At 44.5% G+C, this 25,396-nt stretch overlaps 1 protein-coding gene across 1 annotated transcript in view; it reads left to right on the forward strand.

Moving 5' to 3' along the window:
• cadm1b (cell adhesion molecule 1b) overlaps window positions 1–25,396 on the forward strand; it is a 224,176-nt gene that overhangs the window by 191,936 nt on the left and 6,844 nt on the right. Inside the window, exon 9 of the mRNA XM_056283760.1 lies at window positions 9,545–9,595. Coding sequence (XP_056139735.1) covers window positions 9,545–9,595 — 51 coding nt within the window. The remainder of the gene's footprint in view (window positions 1–9,544; window positions 9,596–25,396) is intronic.

Consider the following 25,396-nt stretch of genomic DNA (forward strand, 5'->3'; position numbering starts at 1 on the left):
CAAACTAAACAGCCAAACTTAAATACACAGGAACTTGATTGAATAATCAACAACAGCTTTGGGGCAGATGGGTAACAGAGGAAAACTGGGCAGGAGTCAGGACTGGGATGGTGTTGTCAGAGCAGGACAAGACATGAGACACAGAAACGAGGGCGAGAGTGGCCGGAACGGGAGCAGTCTTGACACTGCAATTACACATTTGCGTTTTACGTGATTACACAATTCTGATTTACGTTTTGCACTGCCACCATATGATCACGCCTCACGACTGTGATCGTGTGACTTGACTCGAACTTTCAACGGACATAATGAAAAGAGGAAAGGTTTGCAGACTTGTTGAGTTTAATTGTTTTTTTGTTCTCAACACATTAAAACCCACAATACGAGATTTAATTTAATGAAGGCCCACAATGCAGTGTAGCGCCATCCACCCATTATCCAAACCACTTATTCTGCTCTCAGGGTCGCGGGGATGCTGGAGCCTATCCCAGCAGTCATTGGGCGGCAGGCGGGGAGACACCCTGAACAGGCCACCAGGCCCCCACAGAGCCGCCCCCCCACACACACACACACCTAGGGACAATTTAGTACGGCCGAGTCACCTGACCTACATGTCTTTGGACTGTGGGAGGAAACTGGAGCACCCGGAGGATACCCACGCAGACTCGGGGAGAAAACTCCACACACAGGAGGACCTGGGACGACCCCCAAGGTTGGACTACCCCGGGGCTCGAACCCAAGACCTTCTTGCTGTGAGGCGACCTCCCTAAACACTGCACCACCGTACTGCCCAGAACTAAAATTACAGTTTTATTATCTGCTCACTTCCAAAGAATTTCACCATAAATATGTCCCTTTATTTCACATGGTGGGAAAGGTTTATTTTATGATGGAACAGTTTTGTCCAGTTTAGTCACAAAGAGAAAATTAGGAAAACTCATCTCGTGAGTGGGACACAAACCCAGATAGAGAGCGAGGACACGGATGCACTCTTCAATCTGTCTAACAGAAGCAGATAAATTCTACAATTTTGTATGATGAAATTATATCATTAAAATAGTTGACGTGTCCAAGCATTGATTTTGTAATAGCAGTGGCATCACAGTCATATACTGTTTTCACTGAAAACTGATCACAAAATACAAACGTATGAATACAGGTTGTGATTACAACAAGGAGTATGAGAAAGTACCAAACGGTTTGTGTCAGTTTTGATCTCATGTCGATTAATGATTCATGCTCATCTTAAACACAGCTACTGTTCAGGACGTTAAAAATTCCTACTGAATGAATGTAATTAAATGTAATTAAGCTAACGTAACATACAACCACAAAACATATATATATATACACACACACACACACATATACATACATACATATATATATATATATACACTATACAGTGCATCCAGAAAGTATTCACACCCCTTCACTTTCCCCACATTTTGTTATGTTACAGCCTTATTCCAAAATGGATTAAATTCCTTTTTTGTCTCATCAATCTACACACAATACCCCATAATGACAAAGTGAAAAAGGTTTTGTTGAAATTTTTGCAAATTTATTAAAAATAAAAAACTGAAATATTGCATGTACATAAGTATTCACACCCTTTGCTATGACACTCAAAATTGAGCTCAGGTTCATCCTGTTTCCACTGATCATCCTTGAGATATTTCTACATCTTGATTGGAGTCCACCTGTAGTAAATTCAATTGATTGGACATGATTTGGAAAGGCACACACCTGTCTATATAAGGTCCCACTGTTGACAGTGCATGTCAGAGCAGAAACCAAGCCATGAAGTCAAAGGAATTGTCTGTGGACCTCCGAGACAGGATTGTATCGAGGCACAGATCTGGGGAAGGGTACAAAAAAATTACTACTGCTTTGAAGGTCCCGAAGAGCACAGTGGTCTCCATCATTCCTAAATGGAAGAAGTTTGGATCCACCAGGACTCTTCCTAGACCTGGCCACCCAGCCAAACTGAGCAATCAGGGGAGAAGGGCCTTGGTCAGGGAGGTGACCAAGAACCCGATGGTCACTCTGACAGAGCTCCAGCGTTCTTCTGTGGAGATGGGAGAACCTTCCAGAAGGACAACCATCTCTGCAGCACTCCACCAATCAGGCCTTTATGGTAGAGTGGCCAGACGGAAGCCTGTGCTCAGTAAAAGACACATGACAGCCCGCTTGGAGTTTGCCAGAAAGCACCTAAAGGACTCTCAGACCATGAGAAACAAGATTCTCTGGTCTGATGAAACCAAGATTGAACTCTTTGGCCTGAATGCCAAAGGTCACGTCTGGAGGAAACCAGGCATCTCTCATCACCTTGCTAATACCATACCTACAGTGAAGCATGGTGGTGGCAGCATCATGCTGAGGGGGTGTTTTTCAGCGGCAGGAACTGGGAGACTAGTCAGGATCGAGGGAAAGATGAATGGAGCAAAGTACAGAGAGATCCTTGATGAAAACCTGCTCCAGAGCACTCAGGACCTCAGACTGGGGCGAAGGTTTACCTTTCAACATGACACCGACCCTAAGCACACAGCCAAGACAACGAAGGAGTGGCTTCGGGACAAGTCTGTGAATGTCCTTGAGTGGCCCAGCCAGAGCCCAGACTTGAACCCCATTGAACATCTCTGGAAAGACCTGAAAATAGCTGTGCAGCGACGCTCCCCATCTAACCTTACAGAGCTGGAGAGGATCTGCAGAGAAGAATGGGAGAAATACCCCAAATATAGGTGTGCCAAGCTTGTAGCTTCATACCCAAGAAGACTTGAAGCTGTAATCGCTGCCAAGGGTGCCTAAACCAAGTACTGAGTAAAGGGTGTGAATACTTATGTACATGCAATATATCAGTTTTTTAGTTTTAATAAATTTGCAAAAATTTCTACAAAACCTTTTTCGCTTTGTCATTATGGGGTATTGTATGTAGATTGATGAGGGGGGAAAAAGGAATTTAATACATTTTGGAATAAGGCTGTAACATAACAAAATGTGGGGAAAGTGAAGGGGTGTGAATACTTTCCGGATGCACTGTATATACACATATATTATTATATTCTTTATGAGACAGTACAAGCCTGTTTCATGCCATAACATCAGCTGTCAATCAGTTGATGATTGAAAGCTGATTTATATGAGGTCATGCCACAACTTTCACCCAAAAGTAATTAAAAAGTGTCAGATCAGATAAGAATCAACCAAATCAGACAAAATATGGGGGCGGTATCTGCTAGGTGGTGAGCTGGTCATGTTCATACCACAGTCCATTGAGAAGAGACTTGTTCCGAATTATTATTAAGATATTATTACAGCGTAGCCTGATAGGCCATTCTCTATTTTATTATTACTCAGTTAAGTCATTTAGGAGCACAGCCCAGGTTATATTAGAGGGACAGCTCAGGTTGGACGGTTTGGAGACAAAGCGAGAGAAGCAAGATTGAGATGGTTTGGACATGTGTGGAGGAGAGATGCTGGGTATATTGGGAGAAGGATGCTGAATATGGAGCTGCCAGGGAAGAGGAGAAGAGGAAGGCCAAAGAGGAGGTTGATGGATGTGGTGAGGGAGGACATGCAGGTGGCTGGTGTGACAGAGGAAGATGCAGAGGACAGGAAGAGATGGAAACGGATGATCCGCTGTGGCGACCCCTCACAGGAGCAGCCGAAAGTAGTAGTAGTAGTAGTAGTGGTGGTGGTGGTAGTTAAGTCGTATAGGCAGTGTTGGCGTTCGTTAAGGTGCCTGTCAAAAAACCAGCAATTTATGCCTGTTTTCTGTCGACGAGCAAATGTTCATGCTAATTGTTTGAAGCGTGATTTGGAGAAAATAAATGACTTTGTGTGACATTATCCAGCCACGCTTTAATTTTAGGGCAAGTTGTAAATAGGATTTTAATGTGAGACTCCAGTTCGGTTGGCACAAGGTCTCAGGGGCAGCGAGGAGATGTAAGTGGCATTAAAAAGTGCTGTGGGGGGGGACTCAAGGAGGATAGAGTCATATAGAGAATACGTAAGGCAGGTCTTTAATATGGGCCCCGTTTAAACCGGTCATTAAAATGCTTCTCACATTCAGGTTGAGTATAGAAATAATTAACCTGGATAACACCTGTTGTTCAGTTGTGCACATGAATATCAGATTCAACTGCGTTACGGACTCGTTGCATTTAGACTTTGCTGCTGATGTGGCACGTGTCTCTCAAAGTACCGCGTGTCTGAAGCACATTTACGCCTTTATAAATGTTATTCCAGCTTTCTCAAACATGGTTCAGTCACCAAGGACAGATGGCAATGGCAGCTGTCAAGGGGTCTATGCGTATCGTACCTCAAACTATGGCTCTGTTGACTTAAGTCGTTGCAAACATTTCTAACACATGTGTAAATACAGAGCCCAAAAATACAACTTGATTTATGTATGAGTTCTGTCAGCCCATCTGTCTGAGCATGGGGAATCATTTTGAGGCTCAAAGTTCACGTCTTCATTCTTACAGCTCTGTCAGGGCACCAGCGTTCAGCTGGGGGTACCATACTGCACTTATGCCCCAGGGCTTTAACACTCATTTGATTAAAAATGGTGTTTATTCAGGATAAACGTCATACCCTGGAACTCACAGAAAACTCAAACTGGCCAAAGAGGCTACTAGGTAGCTAACAGCAAAAGGCATCAAGCCAGTGTGTGCTAATGAGACACTATCCATCCATCCATCCATCCATCATCTGAACTGCTTATCCTGTTCTCAGGGTCATGGGAATGCTGGAGCCTATCCCAGCAGTCATTGGGCAGCAGGTGGGGAGACACCCTGGACAGGCCGCCAGGCCATCACAGGGCCCACACACACACATTCACACCTAGAGACAATTTAGTACGGCCGATTCACCTGACCTACATGTCTTTGGACTGTGGGAGGAAAACGGAGCCCCCACAGGAAACTCACAGACACGGGGAGAACATGCAAACCCCACACAGAGGACCACCTGGGATGACCCCCAAGGTTGGACTACCCCGGGTCTCAAAACACAGGACATTCTTGCTGTGAGGCGACCGCACTAACCACTGTGCCACCGTGCCACCTATATACTATATATTCTTTAATTTGTGTGATTGTGTTAAATCATCAGTAGTAGTGCGGCTACTTTCAAAATGTATTTATTACAGATTACTACTCACAAATTGTAATCAATATTTTGTGAAATTCACAGGTCGTCCATACGGAATGAACATAGTCATATTAAGATAGTCTTATGTAATATAAAAGGTAGCAGACACAAGACTCATGTCAGCATGCATCAGTGTGTCATGTAATAAAGCTCTTGCTTGTTAGAATAGATCCTAAGAACTCTTTTCTATGAAATCAATTCAAATACAGCAAAGCCCGGCTAAGCCTTAGACCTCTGACACTCAGGTTTCTTTGAGCAGCGCAGGTATTCAGCCTTTTCCGCTGCCATTCACAAAAGGAATAAAGTAAAATTACAAGTATCAAAAACGGAAATTCTGATATTCACTTAACCAAGTCCCTTTTTCATGTCATATAATTTTTTTTTTAATGCACATTCATTGAGCATCTCGCCGAATGTGCTCCTCTGCGGCGTCCAGAGAAGTGTAGCGTGTTTACGTTGCTAGCTGATATGCGAGACTGTCACTGTGACATAGGTTTCCAATGACACTCATATCTGCACCACCCCATGGTTATTCATCATCGTGCTCTGCCAGGCAGATGATGACATCTGCTTGTTCCCAATGGGCCACTAATGATCACTTCCAAAACAAAAGGACACCATATGCTGGCAAATGGCTCAGTCAAGGCAGACTTGCTCAGGCGTTTGCAGCTAAATTCTTAATTGCGGCAAGATTCCTTTTTATCCACAAGAACTGAGATTCGCCCTGTTTTCTTTCTTTCTTTTTTTTGGTAATCTATCATTTATATTTAGAGCCAAACTTAAAAAAAAAGCATGTTTTTTTGTCCTTGAATAAAGATCTTTAATTCACAGAGGATCCTAATAGCAAGATACTTGGCGCGGAGTTTTAAGTGAATTCGCCAGTAGGCATTTACAAATTCTTGAAAATTATTTATCTGCTGCTGTTTGGTTTATGCATCATGTTTTGATCATAATATCAGTCCTCAGATGTGTTTCTTTGTTTTTAATTTAACAGCTGAAGACGCAGCCGTCAAGCTGTAATCTGAGGCTCAACAGATTATTTTTTTTCTTTTGATCGGATGTAAACCCGCAGCCCATGCAGGGTTAAACATGTGGACTGGTCAAGGAAAGACAAAAAGCAGATGACCTTACCGTTCAATACCACTTATGCAGCTGCTTTACCAATCATGGCGCCTTTGGATATAATTAACCCTCTTCTATCAGTAACTTTCTATCCACATATTTTGCCACTTCCCATTAAACATGGCGTCTCTGGGGTTTGCGTGTGGAAAACTCCATGACTTTGGTTTGCCGTAATGAGGCACAGGAGATTGGTAAAAGGTGCTAATAACAGTGTATAATTATGTCTGAGATTCCCACTCCTGTTTTCCGGAGGATTAAATGCCAGGCAGAATCATGTTGTGGGCCATATGAGGGTTTGTTTTCCCAGACTAATCATGCCTTGCTACTGTTGCTTAATTAGTGTTAGTTTATGAAAATGGGCTGGTCTTAGCAATAGAGCCGCACGCAGCTTGGCTTAGCAGGTGTGTCTGTGAACGGTGACAGACCTCAGCCCTAATGCTGCCAAAACACCCATCCGCCCGCTGCTCTCACCCCCAAAACTGACCCCACCTTGGTTTCAGCCTCATTTTTTTTTCCAGCGGAATTAACATTTCCCTTTGCTTCATCCTGACCTATCGCTGGCTTATTTGCATGTCGCTGTGCTTCCTGCACAGCTCCTGTGACACTTCATGAAGCTGTTGTAGAGCTGTCAAAAACACCCCATGCTCTGGCTGCAGTTCGTTTAACCAACAGTCAGGCCAAAGCTCGTTTTAATGACTTGTGGTGTTGGAGAGGAGTAATTCCGGGACGCCTGGGTAGCGTAGCTGTCCATTCTGTTGCCTACCAACACGGTGAGCCCGGTTCAAATCCCGCTGTTGCCTTCGGCTTGGTCGGGCGTCCCTACAGACACGATTGGCCGTGTCTGCAGGTGGGAAGCCGGATGTGGGTGTGTGTCCTGGTCGCTGCACTAGCGCCTCCTCTGGTCGGTCGGGGCGCCTATTCGGGGGGGAAATAGCGTGATCCTCCCACACGCTACGTCCCCCTGGTGAAACTCCTCACTGTCAGGTGAAAAGAAGCGGCTGGCGACTCCACATGTATTGGAGGAAGCATGTGGTAGTCTGCAGCCCTCCCCGGATCGGCAGAGGGGGTGGAGCAGCAACTGGAACAGCTTGGAAGAGTGCGGGTAATTGGCCGGATACAACTGGGGAGAAAAGGGGGGGGATCCCCCCCCCAAAAAAAAAGATGGTGAGTAATTCCTCAACAGCATCATTGTTATATAGGATTTCACCCATCGGTTTGCCTCAGTCATGCTACCACCGCTAACCGTGCCAGAGCCCCTCGAGCCCTTACTATTTCGAGAGGAGAAATGACCTTTTCGCAACCTGACAACAGGTTTGTGAGGTCGATGTGAATCCATGTCAGACGTAATGCTGTTTGTGTTGCACGCATAGGACGACGCCAGGTGAAGGCGGAGGGAGAGGCTCGTCAGTACACTGTCGGCGTGGGTGGGTTTTTTTGCAGGCAGTCTGTGAATGGTGCCCCCTTAGGTGATGTCGGGTGTGGGTGGAAACCAGGTCCTGTCTGGACAGTGTTGACCTGGTGCTCTGACTCCCACAGTCTGTCCCCCTGGCAGGAGAACGGTGCTGCCTTCGGCTTCACGGTTTACTCTGCAGTTTACACTCTGACCCAGAAATGTGCTGTGGTCACGAAGTCAAACATTGCTGGAATCGCTCCGAAGAGGTGAATAATGTGATCAGATAGGGGCCATGTCCGCCTGGTTCTTATGAAAGACCGTCATGAAAATGTGTTCTTGTGAATTGAACTGATTTTATCAATGGTGCACCAAAGTGAGGAGCCAACTTGTGAAGCATTAGCATGTGAATGAATAATAGACGGCATGAATTAATTAGCTCAATGGCAGGAAACAGTCTCTTGACGATCTTACTGAATAACCTCATTTTAAAGGCATTTCATCCAGTTTTCAAAGAGAATCTCGGCAAAGGCGGCCTGTGAAGAACTCTGAACCGAGCGAGAGCACACAAACAAAAGAAAACCTGAGAAAACCGAAACCCTGCCACGGCTATCGGCGGTCTAGTTTAAGCAGGCATGGCTAAACAATTTTTCCCACATTGATTTATTCTGCGGTTAAACTTTTTTCATAAGACATTCCCCCACAGATACAAATGCTCCCCGAAAATATGCCAGCGACAAAATACACTCATATTTCAGCTCTCATAATGCTGAGCCCGCCGTCATCCAGGCCTGGAAATTGCCCATGGAGAATTCTTGTTCGCCTGGCTATTATACGTGCCACATCCCATCCCAGCCTTTGTGAAGACCCTCTTCCCTGAATGGGCAATTTCCCTCTCCCAGACACTGACATTTCAGCTATCAGACTGCCTTCGGTCACAGGGAAAGAAATTGACCCCCCCCACCTCACCCCACCCACCCACCCACCACCACAACCCCCTCTTCAAAATATTGTCAGAGAAGAATCTGTTCCTCATAGCCTGATATGCCCCTCCCACCGCCAACCCCCCCCCCGCCCCCCATATACTCCATCGCCGACGGCAGCATTATGCCGCCCTTGATGTTTTATCATTAGTTTGGAAGTGTGTGGTCCCCCATTGCTGCCTTTTGATGGAGCGTAGACAGTAAAGGCACGGAGACAGCCAGCCAATTTCCCCTGCTGCTACTCTCCCCAGCAAGGGGTCGTGCTATCTTCCCCCTGCACCAGAGACAGGCATATTTTCCCCTGGTGAGGAAGCTTTCAACCCACTTAGTAACCGTAAGATACCTAGATGGCCCACATTTTGTGTTTCTTATTATTTTGTTGGGGTGATGTATGTGTGTGTGTGTGTGTGTATGTGTGTGATGGGAGGAGTGGGGGGGGGGGGTTATTGAGTTATTGACAGGTCTAATCAACACACTGTGAAGAAGACCATGCGGCTTAGAGCCCTGCACAGTGCTGCAGGGGAGCGCCACCACAACTGTTTAACGTGTTGTTTTGACTTAATTATTGTGAGAAATCACGAAACACGGCAATTCATCTCCATGACAATCATTACCGGGAGTTACACACATGCTCACATATTCCTCCCGCACACCGGACTGAAACAGTGAGCAGTGATAAAAAGCCAGGTATCCCGGTAAAGCAAGTACGGGCAGAATGACGCAAACGGCTAAAGCTAACCTGCCATTTATTTCTGTTGGAAGCGTTAGCGCTGACCGCAACTGAGACAGACTGCGCTCGGTCCTCATCTTCAATTACTTTTTGCCTCTTTCTTCACTCTTGTCTTCCTTTATTTCTTATACATGTTTATTTTTTTTATTTTTTTCCATCTAGATGCTCCCACTACTACCCCCACACCCACCACCAACCCAGACAACATGCAAGGTACTGTATGCCCCCAACTACTGTCCCTCTCACCAACCATCTGTGTGTATGTGTGTGAGAGAGAGAGAGAGAGAGAGATATGGCATGTGTGTGTGTGTGACAAGGTGTACAAGGGTCTGAGCGTACATGCAATCTTGCGATCAGAAAGGGAAAGAGAGAAGGGGGGAGGGGGGGGAAAGAGAGAGATTGCATGTAAGGTTATACGAGACTGCAGACGGCCACTTTTAATCAGATAGCCCCGCTGATAGGCGACATTGTGGACAGCGAGCGCCGGCCTGTCAGAGACACCTGTCACGGCCCTTTCCAGTCACAAGTTTGATCCGAGAAAACACGGAGGACTCTTGCTTTGCCGTCCCGGCTATCTTATCAGCATCTGCAGCCGTATCTCAACCGGCCCCGTCCATCATATTATAACGCCCTTTACATGGCCGCCACAGACGCCAGTCACATCACATCTGAGCAGGCTCAAAACATCAATAACTATTTTCGCAAAGCCGTACGAACTGAACGAGAAGCGGTTCATTTACAGCTGTATAACAGCACGCCAGCCTTCTGCGAGTGTTTTATGTCTTCATTCAGCTCGCCGTTACAATGAGTTTGTTGAGTTTCGGTAATATATTCAATTTTTCACATGGGGAAAAAAAAAACTTTTCAAAAGCACCACCAAAGCTAGACAGATGACGAGGTAGCCGTGGGAGTTGACATTTGGATATGTCAGAAATGTGACATTTTCTATACAAAAAAAAAAAGAAACCCCAAATCTTTATAGAAGAGATCGGTTCATCAACAGCAGCGTCAAAGACGCAAATATTTTTAATTGTTATGCAAGCATTTTTGGGGAGGTAGGCTGTCGTTATGAATGAGCGGTATTGTCGCTGAAATGGTGGATGTGAAACGTGAGCACACTCGGAGGATAGCTTCATCGCTCTATTCATTCAGCCATGCCATTCGTTCATTCATTCGTTCATCTGTCTTGCGCCCAATGCCTGCTGGGAACGCCTACGTTAGCTTCCAACCCTGTGGATTAAGTGGATATAGAAAATGAATGTAACAAGAAACACACACACACACACACACACACTCATATATACACATAGCCACCAGTGTGGTAGGCGCATGGAGCCACCAGAAAGGCCTGGTACACGTGTGAGACTGAGTCCTGAAACCAAATAATTTGGGAGGATAGATTGAGCAGCCTTGGACATGGCTGCTCCCTCAGCTCTTGTTTGTGAGACTCCCAAGGTTCGGTACATTTTTATTAATCCTGCTCTCACGGCGAGCGTGCACTCCTACATAGCACTTCCCTGCTGAATGACTGGGATATTATGTCCGGTTGTTTATGTGCACAATAATACTGTCAATTATGCTGATATTTTCACCCTCGGGGCGCGGGGTTTAGTGTCAGCAGCGTTGCGGGAATGGAGTGGCCCACACGCAGCCAGTGCAGGGATGCTGTGGCATTTTTATATCAAATTCTTCTTCTTCTCCTCCTCCTTCTTCTTCTTCTCCTTCTTCATCCGGGTGTAACAAAGTCAAACAGGATGTCATGCAGGCAAGTCTCTCTGCGTTATATATTTCGGCACTTTTTCACCTCAGACTTTAAGTGACGGTGTCTCCTCAGTGTTTTTACACTGCAGCTCCTTGGTAATTTCCAAAAGACAGGCTTAAAAAGGGATTTACCGTGGTTTATGCAGAACATGCTGGGAGGATGTAATTGAGCTTCTTTTTTTTTCCTTTTTTTTTTTTTTGCATTTTACCACCCTTCTTAATACCCTGTCACAGGGGCAATGTAAAGCTGGCTTGCATTAGGTCACTTTGCTCCACATTAAGCAGCATAACGGCAGTGTGGCGCTCCCCGCTCCCCCACAAAGGATGCCCGTCATCTTATTATTAAGTCATTCCAACCAGGAAGTAACTGTCACCGGCGACACAAACAGAGGTTTTAGCGCTTCTTTTTTTTTTCAGGAGCCCCATTTTAATCGTGACGTGTTTAATCCTGGTTTGAAATAGCGTGCAATCTTTTCCGAAGAGGCTCCGCCCCAGACCCGGGCGCCTCACTGTGTAACTATGAAGCGTATCCTCCGACGGAGTGAAAGGAAAGCGAGCTTTCAAGTTAAATTCACACAAGCGACGGGGTCCTTGGCGTGGTCATGTGGGGGGGGCTCTGAAAAAGTTGTTACTTCGCTGCCTCCTTCTCCCCGTGGCTCATTGTCGGCACAGAATACAGCATTTAATTTCCAAAATATGACGCTTTCACGCACTGCTACGTTCTCTCCTCTCTGATAAGCGTCTCACCACCGCCGCCACACTACAACACCACCACCCCCGCCCCCCTCCCTTGGTGTAGCCTAGCAACAGGCGAGCGGCAGCGGTTCAAGGCCTAAATAGGGTTTTGTGCTGAGGGCGAGCAAATGCCACAGTAAGGCACTGAATCTCCCAGTTGTTTGTCTTCCACGCGGTTTTATCTGCTGAGTCGGAATAAAGAAGATGTTCGGAAAATTTCAGATGAGTTCACGTTGTCAGGCCTTTCAAGCGCCTGAAAAGATGCAGAGCCCCCGCGGACCTCTCGGAGAGATGAGTCACTGCTGTTTTATAACAGCGTTTCTTTCAAGTGGTCGAGAGTTTCTAACCGCGTTCCAGTGCTGCTTTTTTATTCTATTCCCTCAAAAATTCACAAGTTTTGTGATCGATGTGCCATTGTAAACCACGTTTAGTTACAGCTTTCATGCAAAACCCTGTTTGAAGCAAAGGTTAACAGATATTTGGCGACCTTCAGTCTCAGCAACCCCATTCAGAGACTCCATGTTCCCGATAGAAATGTCGATAGCCTTTTTTTTGCCCCCCTCCTCAAATCAATGATGAACCTATTGTCAGGTGCTATTTACAAGCGCTTTCCTCAGGAGAGTCGACAAAATCGTCGACTGCTCTTACAACGTGATGAAGCAAACATCACAACCTTGCTGCTCATCGTAAAATGGAAAAACACTTAATTTACTGTGCAGGATCGTGCGGGTGCTGGCATCACACACTGAAGAGTACAAGTAATGTTCTGTGTGTATGCCCGCAATCATATTTTTCTTTCCCTCTTTTGTGTGTGTGTGTGTGGGGGGGGGGGGGTAAATTTACCCTGATTCCCTAGCTCTAAGGGAATTTAAAGGAGGTCTGCAGAGATAACGCTTCAGATAGTCAGATGCTTAGAGATGATCCAAGGCAGGGTCTTCATATCCTGGGTAAGCTTCTAGTAACCCCTTCAGCCCCCGACATGTCAAGAGGAATGGGGGGGGGGGGTATGGAGGAATAAGTGATGCTGAAGACTCGCAGTGCGCATCGTTGAAGTCGGACAGAAATCAGTAATCAGACTGAACTTTTCATGTCGAAAAATGTTGAACAAGGTAGGGGAGAGCGGGGTGATTTGAGCCGGTGGGGAAGTTGAGCCACCCCTTGTTTCTAGGCAACCATGGACAAAATTGGTCATTCATTTTACCCACCCTGTGATGGAGAGAGGCCCATGGAACAAGTGGTAAGCACATTTAAGTTCAAAAAACTGTTTTTTTTGTTGTTCAAAGTGATTTTTTTATGTTCAAGGAGTCATGATCCAACAGATACAACAAAATATTCAGCAATATTTTTTATATGTAAATGACTGATATTGTGGATTTTATATACCATTTCCAAAACTGTTCTCACTTGTCTCAAGAACTGCAAGGGAGTGATCCAGTCCTCATTGATATTTATGAGCTGACCTTTGAGTGACAGGTACAAGTGGGGCCGCTGTTGGCTATTTGGGCGCCCTGAGCGTAATTGCTGTCTGGTGACTCCCCCCCCCACCCAAATATATATATACTTCATTATCTATGTTACAAATAAGAAAACCAGAGCTATACAATAACAGTATATATTACACTACTAAAAAAGAGGAGTGCACTCAGTAGAGTGTGGATCTCTGCCAGGCGTACGTATCTCCCCTTATACGGTGATCAAACGTACCGACAAACCACCCCTTCCCTGCAAATATTTCATCGAACCAGGGGTTAACGGCAGGTTTATGGCACAACCGCTCATGTGGAACAGGTTGAAATAACATGCAGGTTGCACCTAAACCACAGAACTACTACTACTACTTTCGGCTGCTCCCGTTAGGGGTCGCCACAGCAGATCATCCGTTTCCTTTTCTTCCTGTTCTCTGCATCTTTCTCTGTCACACCAACTACCTGTATGTCCTCTCACACCACATCCATAAACCTCCTCTTTGACTTTCTTCTTTCCCTCTTCCCTGGCAGCTCCATATTCAGCATCCTTCTCCCAATACACCAGCATCTCTCCTCCACACATGTCCAAACCATCTCAATCTTACCTCTCTTGCTTTGTCTCCAAACTGTCCAACCTGAGCTGTCCCTCTAATATACTCGTTCCTAATCCTGTCCTTCTTCATCACTCCCAATGAAAATTTTAGCATCTTCAACTCTGCCACCTCCAGCTCCACCTCCTGTCTTTTCATCAGTGCCACTGTCTCCAAACCATATAACATAGCTGGTCTCACAACCATCATGTAAACCTTCCCTTTAACTCTTGCTGGTACCCTTCTGTCACAAATCACTCCTGACACTCTTTACCCACTCCACCCTGCCTGCACTCTCTTCGTCACCTCTCTTCTGCAGTCCCCGTTACTTTGGACAGTCGATTCCAAGTATTTAAACTCATATGCCTTGGTTACTGAGCATAAATTCATACCCTTAGAGTGTTACATAGTACTTTTATATGCAACCTGAAAGTTATGTTTGCATAATAAGTGATATAAAGTTACATAGAATTATTGTCCCTCCAAAGAATTTCAATCTACTGTGCATGCCTAGCATTTTCCAACTTTGCTCAATCTTTTACTGACCAACTCCTGAATTCCTTCAACTGAATGGTCAGATTATATTTACGTTTATACTTATGCACCCTAGAAGTTGTCTTTGTATATGAAGCGTTATAGAATGATTGTCCATATGTAACACCCGTCCCATGTAGCTATGTAAAAATCTGCTATTTGTAGTAGTACTGTGGACGGGGCCTGGGTACGGTTTCAAACTAAATGGCACTATTACCCGTATGCTTTTAAACTTTTAATGCTACTCTATTTTAAACTAAAATAACCGGCGGTGCCTCCAAATAAATGTACAATGTATAATAAAGATATATCACTTAGATTTTGGCTTTGTCTCTCGTCCATGATTTTTATCTATTATTTCAACAGTCATTAAACATGAATTACCTATGAGCTATGACACAACAAGGTTACTTTAAATGTCGTGCCAAATTATGGTAGGCTATTCATTTATATAAAACAGAATTTCTCAAAATCACATTCACCAATAAAGACAAACAGGACTACGTCACAAATATGAATGAACACAAAATGATATCAAATAACATCGGTCATAGGCCCACACTCACACACACACACTCTCTGCAACCTATGGTCAACCCACGTGTAAACCAAACCCCTGTTGCAGGCCTGAGTCGTGGCTTGGGAGGGTAGAGGACTAGAAACTGTAGTGGCCGTTTCACTCACACAAGCAAAGTAAAAAAGCACGTGCTCAGTACTCACAGATCCAGGGGACATTTAGAGGGGGGCAGACGAGGGGAAACTGGGTGATGGGCGACCGGGCATAGCAGCGAAGGAAGAAATCAGCAGCGGCAGTCAAATGGCACACCGACAGAAAACAGTCCTGCAAAGCGGTCCAACGGAGCTGTCCTCTCTTACAGCCACACGTCATCCGTCTCCTGAATCAGATAAATCAGCAAGGCAACAAGTCTGTACACTATTTCGTGGCGAGCTAGTAACAGCTCGTCTTAACCAATTCTTCAAAGCTGAGCTAACGGCTATTATGCTAATACTATTGGCTACTCGCGATTAGCGACGCAATGCGAAGCTAACGGCTATTATGCTAATGCTAACGGCTACTCGCGATTAGCGACACAATGCGAAGCTAACGGCTATTATGCTAATGCTAACGGCTACTCGCGATTAGCGACACAATGCGAAGCTAACTGCTATTATTCTAATGCTAACGGCTACTCGCGATTAGCAACACAATGCGTTCTAATCCCGTAACATGTAGTCACAGTATGAAAAGCAATACACAATCTCATATTTACCTCTTGCAGATCACAAAAATCCAATAACTGTTCGTCAACCACTAAGTTAGGAACACATTTTGCTCTCGAACAATCTGCCCCGTTCCCTCGACGGTGACCATTCGCTTTTTTCCCGTTCTCCAACGCATCAGACCTCACAGTTACAACCAAGCCCCGCCCCTCTACCTGAGAATGGAATCTGGGTTGGCTATCGTTTCAGAACAGGCCAATTAAAACAAAGGAAAACAAGATTTACATAATGCGGCTAATCAAGTTAGGCTGTTAGACTGATTACACGTGCTTGGTCCTGTACATATTAAGCAAACTATGCTCATTTGCATAAATTAACCTTTTAACTGTAAAGATTAAGACGTCTCTGTTTTATCCCTCCATATATATTTTTAACATATTTAAACATTATGAACTTCATTTTTAAAACAATTTTTATCCTAAATGAATTATATATAACTTTCAGAGTTGTAAAAAGTGGCACTTAGCTTGCGTGACGTGTTCTGTGGCCGCAAGTGCATGTTTTTCTAGCTTGCTTGCTAGCTAACGTTAGGCCAGCATGGCCAAGCTAATGCTATATGCCAGGAGCGGCTAACCATGTGCCACGGAGAGCCATGTGTATGCAGATTGTCATTCCAGCCGGACTTCCACACCAGGTGATTTCACTGATTAGCAACCCTCCAACCAAAGAGGAAGAATGTGTCAGTGAAATGGAGTCGGACTGGAATGAAAACCAGCATACACATGGCTCTCCATGTTACATGGTTAGCCACCGCTGCTACATGCTAACTAGCTAGCACTCGCAGCATGGAGGGGGCTGCTCACTGGTCCGACGACTGATTATTCCGAAACCCCAATAGTCCGAAAAATGTCCCATTGGACCAAAAGCCCATTAGTCCGACAGCCGGTTATCCGGAAAACAAAAGCCCACTGCTCCAAAGGCCCATTGCTCCGAAAATACACACTGGAGTTGTTGGAGTCCAGTGACTGCCTGCTTTTTTTGTCAGGTAACAAACATTATAATGATGCATTACCATTATTTATGGTTAGGCATTCTGATATGGCTACCTCTGTCGTCTTTTGCCCTTAATATCTACTACTACTACTACTACTACTACTACTACTTTCGGCTGCTCCTGTGAGGGGTCGCCACAGCGGATCATCCATTTCCATCTCTTCCTGTCCTCTGCATCTTCCTCTGTCACACCAGCCACCTGCATGTCCTCCCTCACCTCATCCATAAACCTCCTCTTTGGCCTTCTTCCTCTCCTCTTCCCTGGCAGCTCCATATTCAGCATCCTTCTCCCAACATACCCAGCATCTCTCCTCCACACATGTCCAAACCATCTCAATCTTGCCTCTCTTGCTTTGTCTCCAAACTGTCCAACCTGAGCTGTCCCTCTAATATACTCGTTCCTAATCCTGTCCTTCTTCATGGAAATCTTGTCATCTTCAACTCTGCCACCTCCAGCTCCACCTCCTGTCTTTTCATCAGTGCCACTGTCTCCAAACCATATAACATAGCTGGTCTCACAACCATCTCGTAAACCTTCCCTTTAACTCTTGCTGGTACCCTTCTGTCACAAATCACTCCTGACACTCTTCTCCGCCCACTCCACCCTGCCTGCAGTCTCTTCTTCACCACTCTCCTGCCCTCGCTGTTACTTTTGCCCTTAATATATACGTGTATTTTGACGTGCTTGTTAAAAAATAATTGTGTTTTAGTGTGCGACAACGCTGTGGTTAAGGAACTATTTGTTTTGCTTCCCCGCAGATGCTGTGAAAAGATGGGAGAATTGACAGCACAACCCATGACACAGAGTGTGCTCTATCTGACCACTTATAGCATGCTCCAGGAAGAGCAGGGGGTGGAGACAGAGAGGGAGGTAGTGGTAGTACCAGGCAATCCAGATTCTTTTTGATTAGTTCAGTTCATCAGACTTAAAGAACCAACTATTTCATTTGTTAATTCACTTGTTATAACTGTTGTGTAACTGTTTCTTATAACTGCACAAATAAAATCAACTTAATTCACTGGCCTGTAGATGGTGTAGACTGTGGAGTCCTGGCCCGATGCTGTAGCTCTTCTGTGTTGTGCCAACCTCTTCGCCAGTGTCTGTTTGGTTTCCCCGATGTACAGGCCCGTGGCCACTCTTTCAAGGATGAGGATGTGCACATCCTTGATAGGGAGGAACGCTGGTTCAAACGGGGAGTCAAAGAGACCATCTATGTAAAGAGGGAACAACCATATCTGTCACCATCTTACAATGCTGTGATTGCAACTGTTCCCCAATCCTCTGTGAATAGCACACATGGCCATTGTAACTCTAGTTAACGGTCGCAGCAATCTGCATGTGAAACTGATTTTAGGTTGCGGTCGTTGTGCCACTGTATTGTTTATAAGGGTGGGGACACCTGCAGACAGCTGAGACTGAAGAGGTCACTTAGATGAGCGATGAAACGTTTCTCCCACTAAACGTTGTGTCTAGATGAAGTGATTCAACTTCCTGGGATTTCCTTACCTGAATTATTGAGCATGCGTCAAGATAAAATATGTGCAATTGCATTCAGCAGCAACTATGTACACAAATAAATAGCTCTAATATATAATAGCTCTAAAGTGGTTTTCTTCTTTCTTAACAGAACTGCCTGAAAGTCTAAGATCTATAGCTTGCAGCTAACATTATAAGATCTTTAACTTGCTAACAGTAACATTGGCTAGCTGGCTCAAGATGTTTCCTTCCGTCAATGTTATGCATGCCTACGCTACATGCTTTAAGCGAATTTTCCAAGATTTTAAGAATTAGCAGCCGAAAGTAGAAGTAGTAGTAGTACTAATAGTGGTAGTGGTAGTAGTAGCAGTAATAGTGGTAGTAGAAACAGCGCTGCAAGCGATGCACGAGCGTCATCCCGCAGTTTCTTCTTTTTTCCCTTCTCTGCCCTCGACTCCTGTCACCTTTTTGGGGTCATTCTTTCCGAAAGTTTCACAGCAGCGCTACCATCATGGTTCGGTTTGTGACATCAGGGCAGGTGCAAACCACAGGGAGATGGGGGGGGGTGCACACCTTAATTAGCTTTATTGTTTTGAGCAATTTGCCTACTTTAGTTGTTCTTCATCCTAAGTTTAAATAATTATCATTATGGTTATTCTGATGATCATTAGGTTGTTTGGGTGCCCCCTCTGACACTTAGTGCACTACGCGCAGCACGTGATGTGCGTGTTTGTAGCGGCAGCACTGAATACAAGTAAGGGTTGGCCCTAAGGATGGGCAGGGTTTTGCATTTTGATGGTTTGATCTGATTGGCTGGAAGTAAATGGGTGTCTGATGACGCCATGAATGTCAGCAAAAAAGTTTGGCTGAGAAGCTGAACTAGGGGGAGCTCTTTTAAAAAGAGCGATTGAAAAACCGCATTTTATCCTTGTAAGTGCGGTCGCCTCACAGCAAGAAGGTCCTGGGTTTGAGCCCCGGGGTAGTTCAACCTTGGTGGGTCATCCCGGGTCGTCCTCTGTGTGGAGTTTGCATGTTCTCCCTGTGTCTGCGTGGGTTTCCTCCGGGGGATCCGGTTTCCTCCCACAGCCCAAAGACGTAGGCCAGGTGACTCGGCCACACTAAATTGTCCCTAAGTATGAATGTGTGTGTGTGTGTGTGTGTGTGTGTGTGTGTGTGTGTGTGTGTGTGTGTGTGCGTGTGTGTGTGTGTGTGTGTGTGGGCCCTGTGATGGCCTGGCGGCCTGTCCAGGGTGTCTCCCCGCCTGCCGCCCAATGACTGCTGGGATAGGCTCCAGCATCCCCGCGACCCTGAGAGCAGGATCAGCGGTTCAGATAATGGATGGATGGACCTAGAATTTTTGGCAGTACAAAGAGACAGTAAACAATGCTTGATGATTTAAATAATACATTTTGTTTGAAAATCTTAAAATGTTCGTTTTCCAATTTTGGTTTGAATTTGAATCCCACGTGTTTCTTCACACCTAGAATAAAGGGTTCATTGACATATAGTACCCACAGGAACTCCATTTTATGCAATTCAGAAGCCGGTTCTGGTCTTTAACACCTGAAAGTTGAGCTCAATCAACACCATTTGTGACTGCAGGTAGCAGGGTAACATGTTCTTCTTCAGGTAAGAACCCTACTGCCTCATGATCAGCGGAAACTGTATAGGTGACACTTCTCTCGTCTTCATCGCTGTCCTGCCAAAAATGCAAAGCCCTTTTAAAAATAACTTTGTGAGCACATCTGCATAGAGGTGAGCCTGTGACTCTTGCCTTAATGGTGCACACTTTAAACTTAACGATACGGCCTTTATTGCCCACTTGTTCAACCTATTAAACCAGTTCTCCTGATAAATCCCTTTCACGTATTGCACAGTACACATGCAGGTAGTTTCAGATAAAATCAGGTAGTCCAAACTACATTAATTATGAGTGGGTGGCCATATGGCAGTTGGAGGAATGTGTGCATGGGGGTGGACAGGAGGGAGTGGAGCTGTGGCGTTGAATCCACAGCAAAATGGAGATAGAACTACCTACTACCATCTATCTTATGTACCATGGGTACCTTATGTCAGGGTATGAACTGTGGCGCAGAGCTCACTTGTTGCATTGGAGGTCGTGCCTCAAAGAAGGTTTGCATGTCATTGGTGATCAGAAAAAGAAAGAAAAAAAAAATATATATATATATATAACTTTGTTAAAAGAAACACTCAACAGTAGGCAAAGTGCTCAACAAATAAGCAGCAAAATAATCCAGTGAGTCAAGTAAATTCTTTATGAGACAGTACAAGCCTGTTTCATGCCATAAGCAATCATCAGCTGTCAATAAAGTTACACCATTAGCTGTCTTAGCTTTGTTGTACACCATTAACTTTATTGACAGCTGTCAATAGTTACACCTTGTAACTTTATTGACAGTTGCAGGCTTGTACTCTCAAAGAATTTACTTGAATCATTGGATTTTATATGTACACTACCGTTCAAAAGTTTGGGATCACCCAAACAATTTTGTGTTTTCCATGAAAAGTCACACTTATTCACCACCATATGTTGTGAAATGAATAGAAAATAGAGTCAAGACATTGACAAGGTTAGAAATAATGATTTATATTTGAAATAAGATTTTTTTTACATCAAACTTTGCTTTCGTCAAAGAATCCTCCATTTGCAGCAATTACAGCATTGCAGACCTTTGGCATTCTAGCTGTTAATTTGTTGAGGTAATCTGGAGAAATTGCACCCCACGCTTCCAGAAGCAGCTCCCACAAGTTGGATTGGTTGGATGGGCACTTCTTTGAGCAGATTGAGTTTCTGGAGCATCACATTTGTGGGGTCAATTAAACGCTCAAAATGGCCAGAAAAAGAGAACTTTCATCTGAAACTCGACAGTCTATTCTTGTTCTTAGAAATGAAGGCTATTCCATGCGAGAAATTGCTAAGAAATTGAAGATTTCCTACACCGGTGTGTACTACTCCCTTCAGAGGACAGCACAAACAGGCTCTAACAGGTACTATTTAATGAAGATGCCAGTTGGGGACCTGTGAGGCGTCTGTTTCTCAAACTAGAGACTCTAATGTACTTATCTTCTTGCTCAGTTGTGCAACGCGGCCTCCCACTTCTTTTTCTACTCTGGTTAGAGCCTGTTTGTGCTGTCCTCTGAAGGGAGTAGTACACACCGGTGTAGGAAATCTTCAATTTCTTAGCAATTTCTCGCATGGAATAGCCTTCATTTCTAAGAACAAGAATAGACTGTCGAGTTTCAGATGAAAGTTCTCTTTTTCTGGCCATTTTGAGCGTTTAATTGACCCCACAAATGTGATGCTCCAGAAACTCAATCTGCTCAAAGAAGTGCCCATCCAACCAATCCAACTTGTGGGAGCTGCTTCTGGAAGCGTGGGGTGCAATTTCTCCAGATTACCTCAACGAATTAACAGCTAGAATGCCAAAGGTCTGCAATGCTGTAATTGCTGGAAATGGAGGATTCTTTGACGAAAGCAAAGTTTGATGTAAAAAAAATCTTATTTCAAATACAAATCATTATTTCTAACCTTGTCAATGTCTTGACTCTATTTTCTATTCATTTCACAACATATGGTGGTGAATAAGTGTGACTTTTCATGGAAAACACAAAATTGTTTGGGTGATCCCAAACTTTTGAACGGTAGTGTATATATATATAAAGATATATATATCAACACAGATACAGGAAAAAATGATATTCCGCTCCTCATTAGTCGAGCACTCAACACCACTGACGGTTTCGGAAAAAAACGCTATATATATACACACACACACACACACACACACACACACACATACTTGCTCTATATCAACGGATCTGTGCCACAGAGACAACGCTTAAAAAGGACAATGCGTCCAATAATTTCCTTGCAAATAAGAAGCGGGTCAGTCGAGTGCAAAAGCCACGCAGTACTAAGGAAATTCTTCGATTGTGGTCAGTTTGCTGTCGTGCCACCACGTTTGAACTGTGATCGGAGGCATAGGGCATGAGTGACGAATCAACCTTGTTAAACCCATGAGATTTTAATTCGACAACGCATGCACAACACAGTTCATTGCAATAGGAAATAAGTGGGAAATGAGCATGGCAAAACTGGTGAAGAAACCTGGTAAGAAAAAAAGAATCACATAGTTTCGTAGTTTGCATCCTGCTCTGTGCATCTTGCGTTTTGACCCTGTGATCGCAGTGAGTCGTAGCAGCTCTCTGTGCACCGTATCGACCATGATGTTGCTCCCCATACGTTTGCCTCGTCAGCCCTCATGACGGCAGCACATCCCTTCCCTCTTCAAGTCGTCCTCCCTGAGCTTTGAACCAGGGGCGATTCTAGGATCAGAGCTTTAGGGGTGCTGAGCACCTAGAGTGCTGGCCGGTCAGGCAAGATAAATTTCCCTGTTATGTACATTTTAACGCAATTTTGGACCATCATTCCCACATTTGTGAAAGAAAAGCATAACACATTTTGGGTAGAGGAAACACTGTGACTAAACCAACAAATCTAAGATAAATTATGTAAATGCTGAGCTACAGCAAAAGAGGAATGGATTGGAATCATGAAAGAAATATATAACATAGAAAAGCAGACTTTATCCCTGAACCTATGTATGGACAAATTTACTAAGTTCTGGAGGAAGACAACTCATTTTGATACAGCAGCTCCTCAACATATACATATACAAATACACATCCCCATAAACAGTATATATGTATGTTTCTGGAGTAAAACAGCCCCCTATAGTGAGTACCAAAAATACCAAAAATGGGCCTTAGTCTTATTTTTGGACTTTTATTTGAAATGCAATGCATAACATGTAAAACACATTAACAGAAATTGACTTTTTCAATGTTTGTCTCTGCCTTTTTCCTTCTTGTCTGTATTATATAATACAAATACATAAATAAAAATCAACTTCTCAAAAAAGAAAAGTGCTTTAAATCTACCAAATAATAATGATACTAATAATAATAAAATAATAAAAGAGAGGCAACCCTGCCTAAGGCACAATGTATGTAATCATCTTTGTATGGATACTCTGCAGATGATTCCTTCTACTTTAATCTGTGTCGCCTCACCTTGAGGGTGGCAAATCTGTCGATTACTGTTTGGTGTTCGACCCTCTCAAGCATCTCTTTATTAATTGACATCACAGCCAGGTGCTGGAGTCTGCTTTGACCCGTGGTCCTCCTCAGCCAGGTATGGAGCCGACGCAAGGCCCTAAAACACCTCTCACAGCTACAGCTGCTAACTGGTATTGTCAAGGCAACCTGAATAACAGCTTTCAGTGAAGGGAACATGTCATAATCCAGGAGATTGTACACTGTCAGCATGTCTTGAATGGCACCACCCTCACTCTTGCGCATCACAAAGTTTTTGGCAACCATCACTTCCTCTGACTTAAGTTCAATATGGTAATGCAGTGCCAGTGCTGACAAATGAGGCTCAGACAAGAAGTGATCTGAGGTTGGACTGCATGCCTGAATTCCATTAAGCAAGTCCTGATTCACACCAGAAAAACGCTTCTCAAGTTCAGAGATCATTCTGTCCAGACAAGGAAACAACAATTTCCTTTTGACTTCTTCTGACTCGGAAGAACCACAGACTTCACGACCTGCCCCGCAAGGTGACTCAAGAACAAATCCATCCATTCTCTTTGTCTTACGCCTCTGTCCAGAAGACTGCTCCAAGACTGGTATCTGGTTTGCCTCACATATAGCCTTTGTTCTTGCATGAAGATCTGCAGCAGTGGCATCACTGCGTTTCTGCTTCAGAGTGTCAATCACTGCATCTTTGTATGTCACTGCTTGGGCAATATCAATGGTCTCCTTCTGTAGGTATCTGTGTAAACCTGCTGTTACAGACAGGCGATCCTGGAAAACAATCAGCAAATAGACTGAGGAGAATTTACTGAGTTTTGCCTTCAATCCCACTGCCATAGGTGAGTTGATAGTGGAGAGACACTCAATGATGGCAGGGAAATTGTCAAGCACTGCTGTCACTGAGCGAAGCTGGCATGCCCAGCGTGTGTTTGACAACTGCACAAGTTCACTTCGCTCCACTCCTAACTTCTTTTGAGTGTCAACAAACTTATGATGGTTCACAAGTGAAACACTAAAGAAAGAATGGAGACTTTCCAGCATGTTGAAGAGCTCTGTGGCTTCTGAAACAGCTCTGCATGTGTGACATAAGACGAGATTCAACTCATGTGCATAGCAATGCACATATATCGCCTCAGGGTGCTGCTTTTGAAAATGGGCTTGCACACCCCCAACTGCCCCGCTCATGACAGCTGCCCCATCGTAGGTCTGTGCTACACATTTCAACTGATCAATTCCCTTCTCTTGCAATTGATTCTCAACTGCAGCGGTTATTGAGGCAGCATCAAACTGTGGCATTTCTGTAAGGGCTAGAAACCTCTCTTTAACGCCATGGTCCACAGACATACCTCACACAGAGTGCCAACTGTTCCTTCTTTCCATCTCTGGCCTCATCAGCCATAATGGCATACAGCTTTGATTCCCTCATCTCACTAACAATAGTTGCAGTTACCTCTTGTGAACAACATTCAATCATCTCATTCTGACTGCTGCACGAGAGGTATGTGGTGTTTGATGGGGGTGTATACCTCTGCAAGAATGGATCAAGCTTTCTCAAAAGTGTCATGCACTCTCAGAAATTCCCTTTATTGTCGCTCCGTAGACTCCGTAGAACCAGGTAACGCAAGGGTTTTGGGAACGTGAAGTCGTGTCAGTAAAGCGGTTACGTTACGATTCTCTGTGGAAATACTCTCAAAGTTACATCCCCACTGGCAACTAGCGTTAGCTACCTTTCTAGCCACTTTGTTTAATGTTACTTCGGTAACATTAAGTTAATCTATTAATATTTTGCAGTTAATTTCCAGAAATACATAGCTAAGGCGAGCCAGTTTGACATGCTAAATAAAGGCACATGTTTGATGTTTCTTAAATTGGATGTATGACAGCACGGAGCTGTTTTGGCTTAATTAGTCTGAATGGTATCTGTGCTGCGTCTGGGAATCTGCTGCAGATTTCTCTACTGTATGTTACACCTCATACTCGTATGCGCATCGCTCTCTGCAGATGAAGTGCTAAGGCGGCGCCCGTCAAAAAAGGACAGGTGGGAGGGGTGGGGTGGATC

The sequence above is a fragment of the Lampris incognitus genome, chromosome 7 (genome assembly GCF_029633865.1).
Source record: "Lampris incognitus isolate fLamInc1 chromosome 7, fLamInc1.hap2, whole genome shotgun sequence".
Classification (NCBI taxonomy): domain Eukaryota; kingdom Metazoa; phylum Chordata; class Actinopteri; order Lampriformes; family Lampridae; genus Lampris; species Lampris incognitus.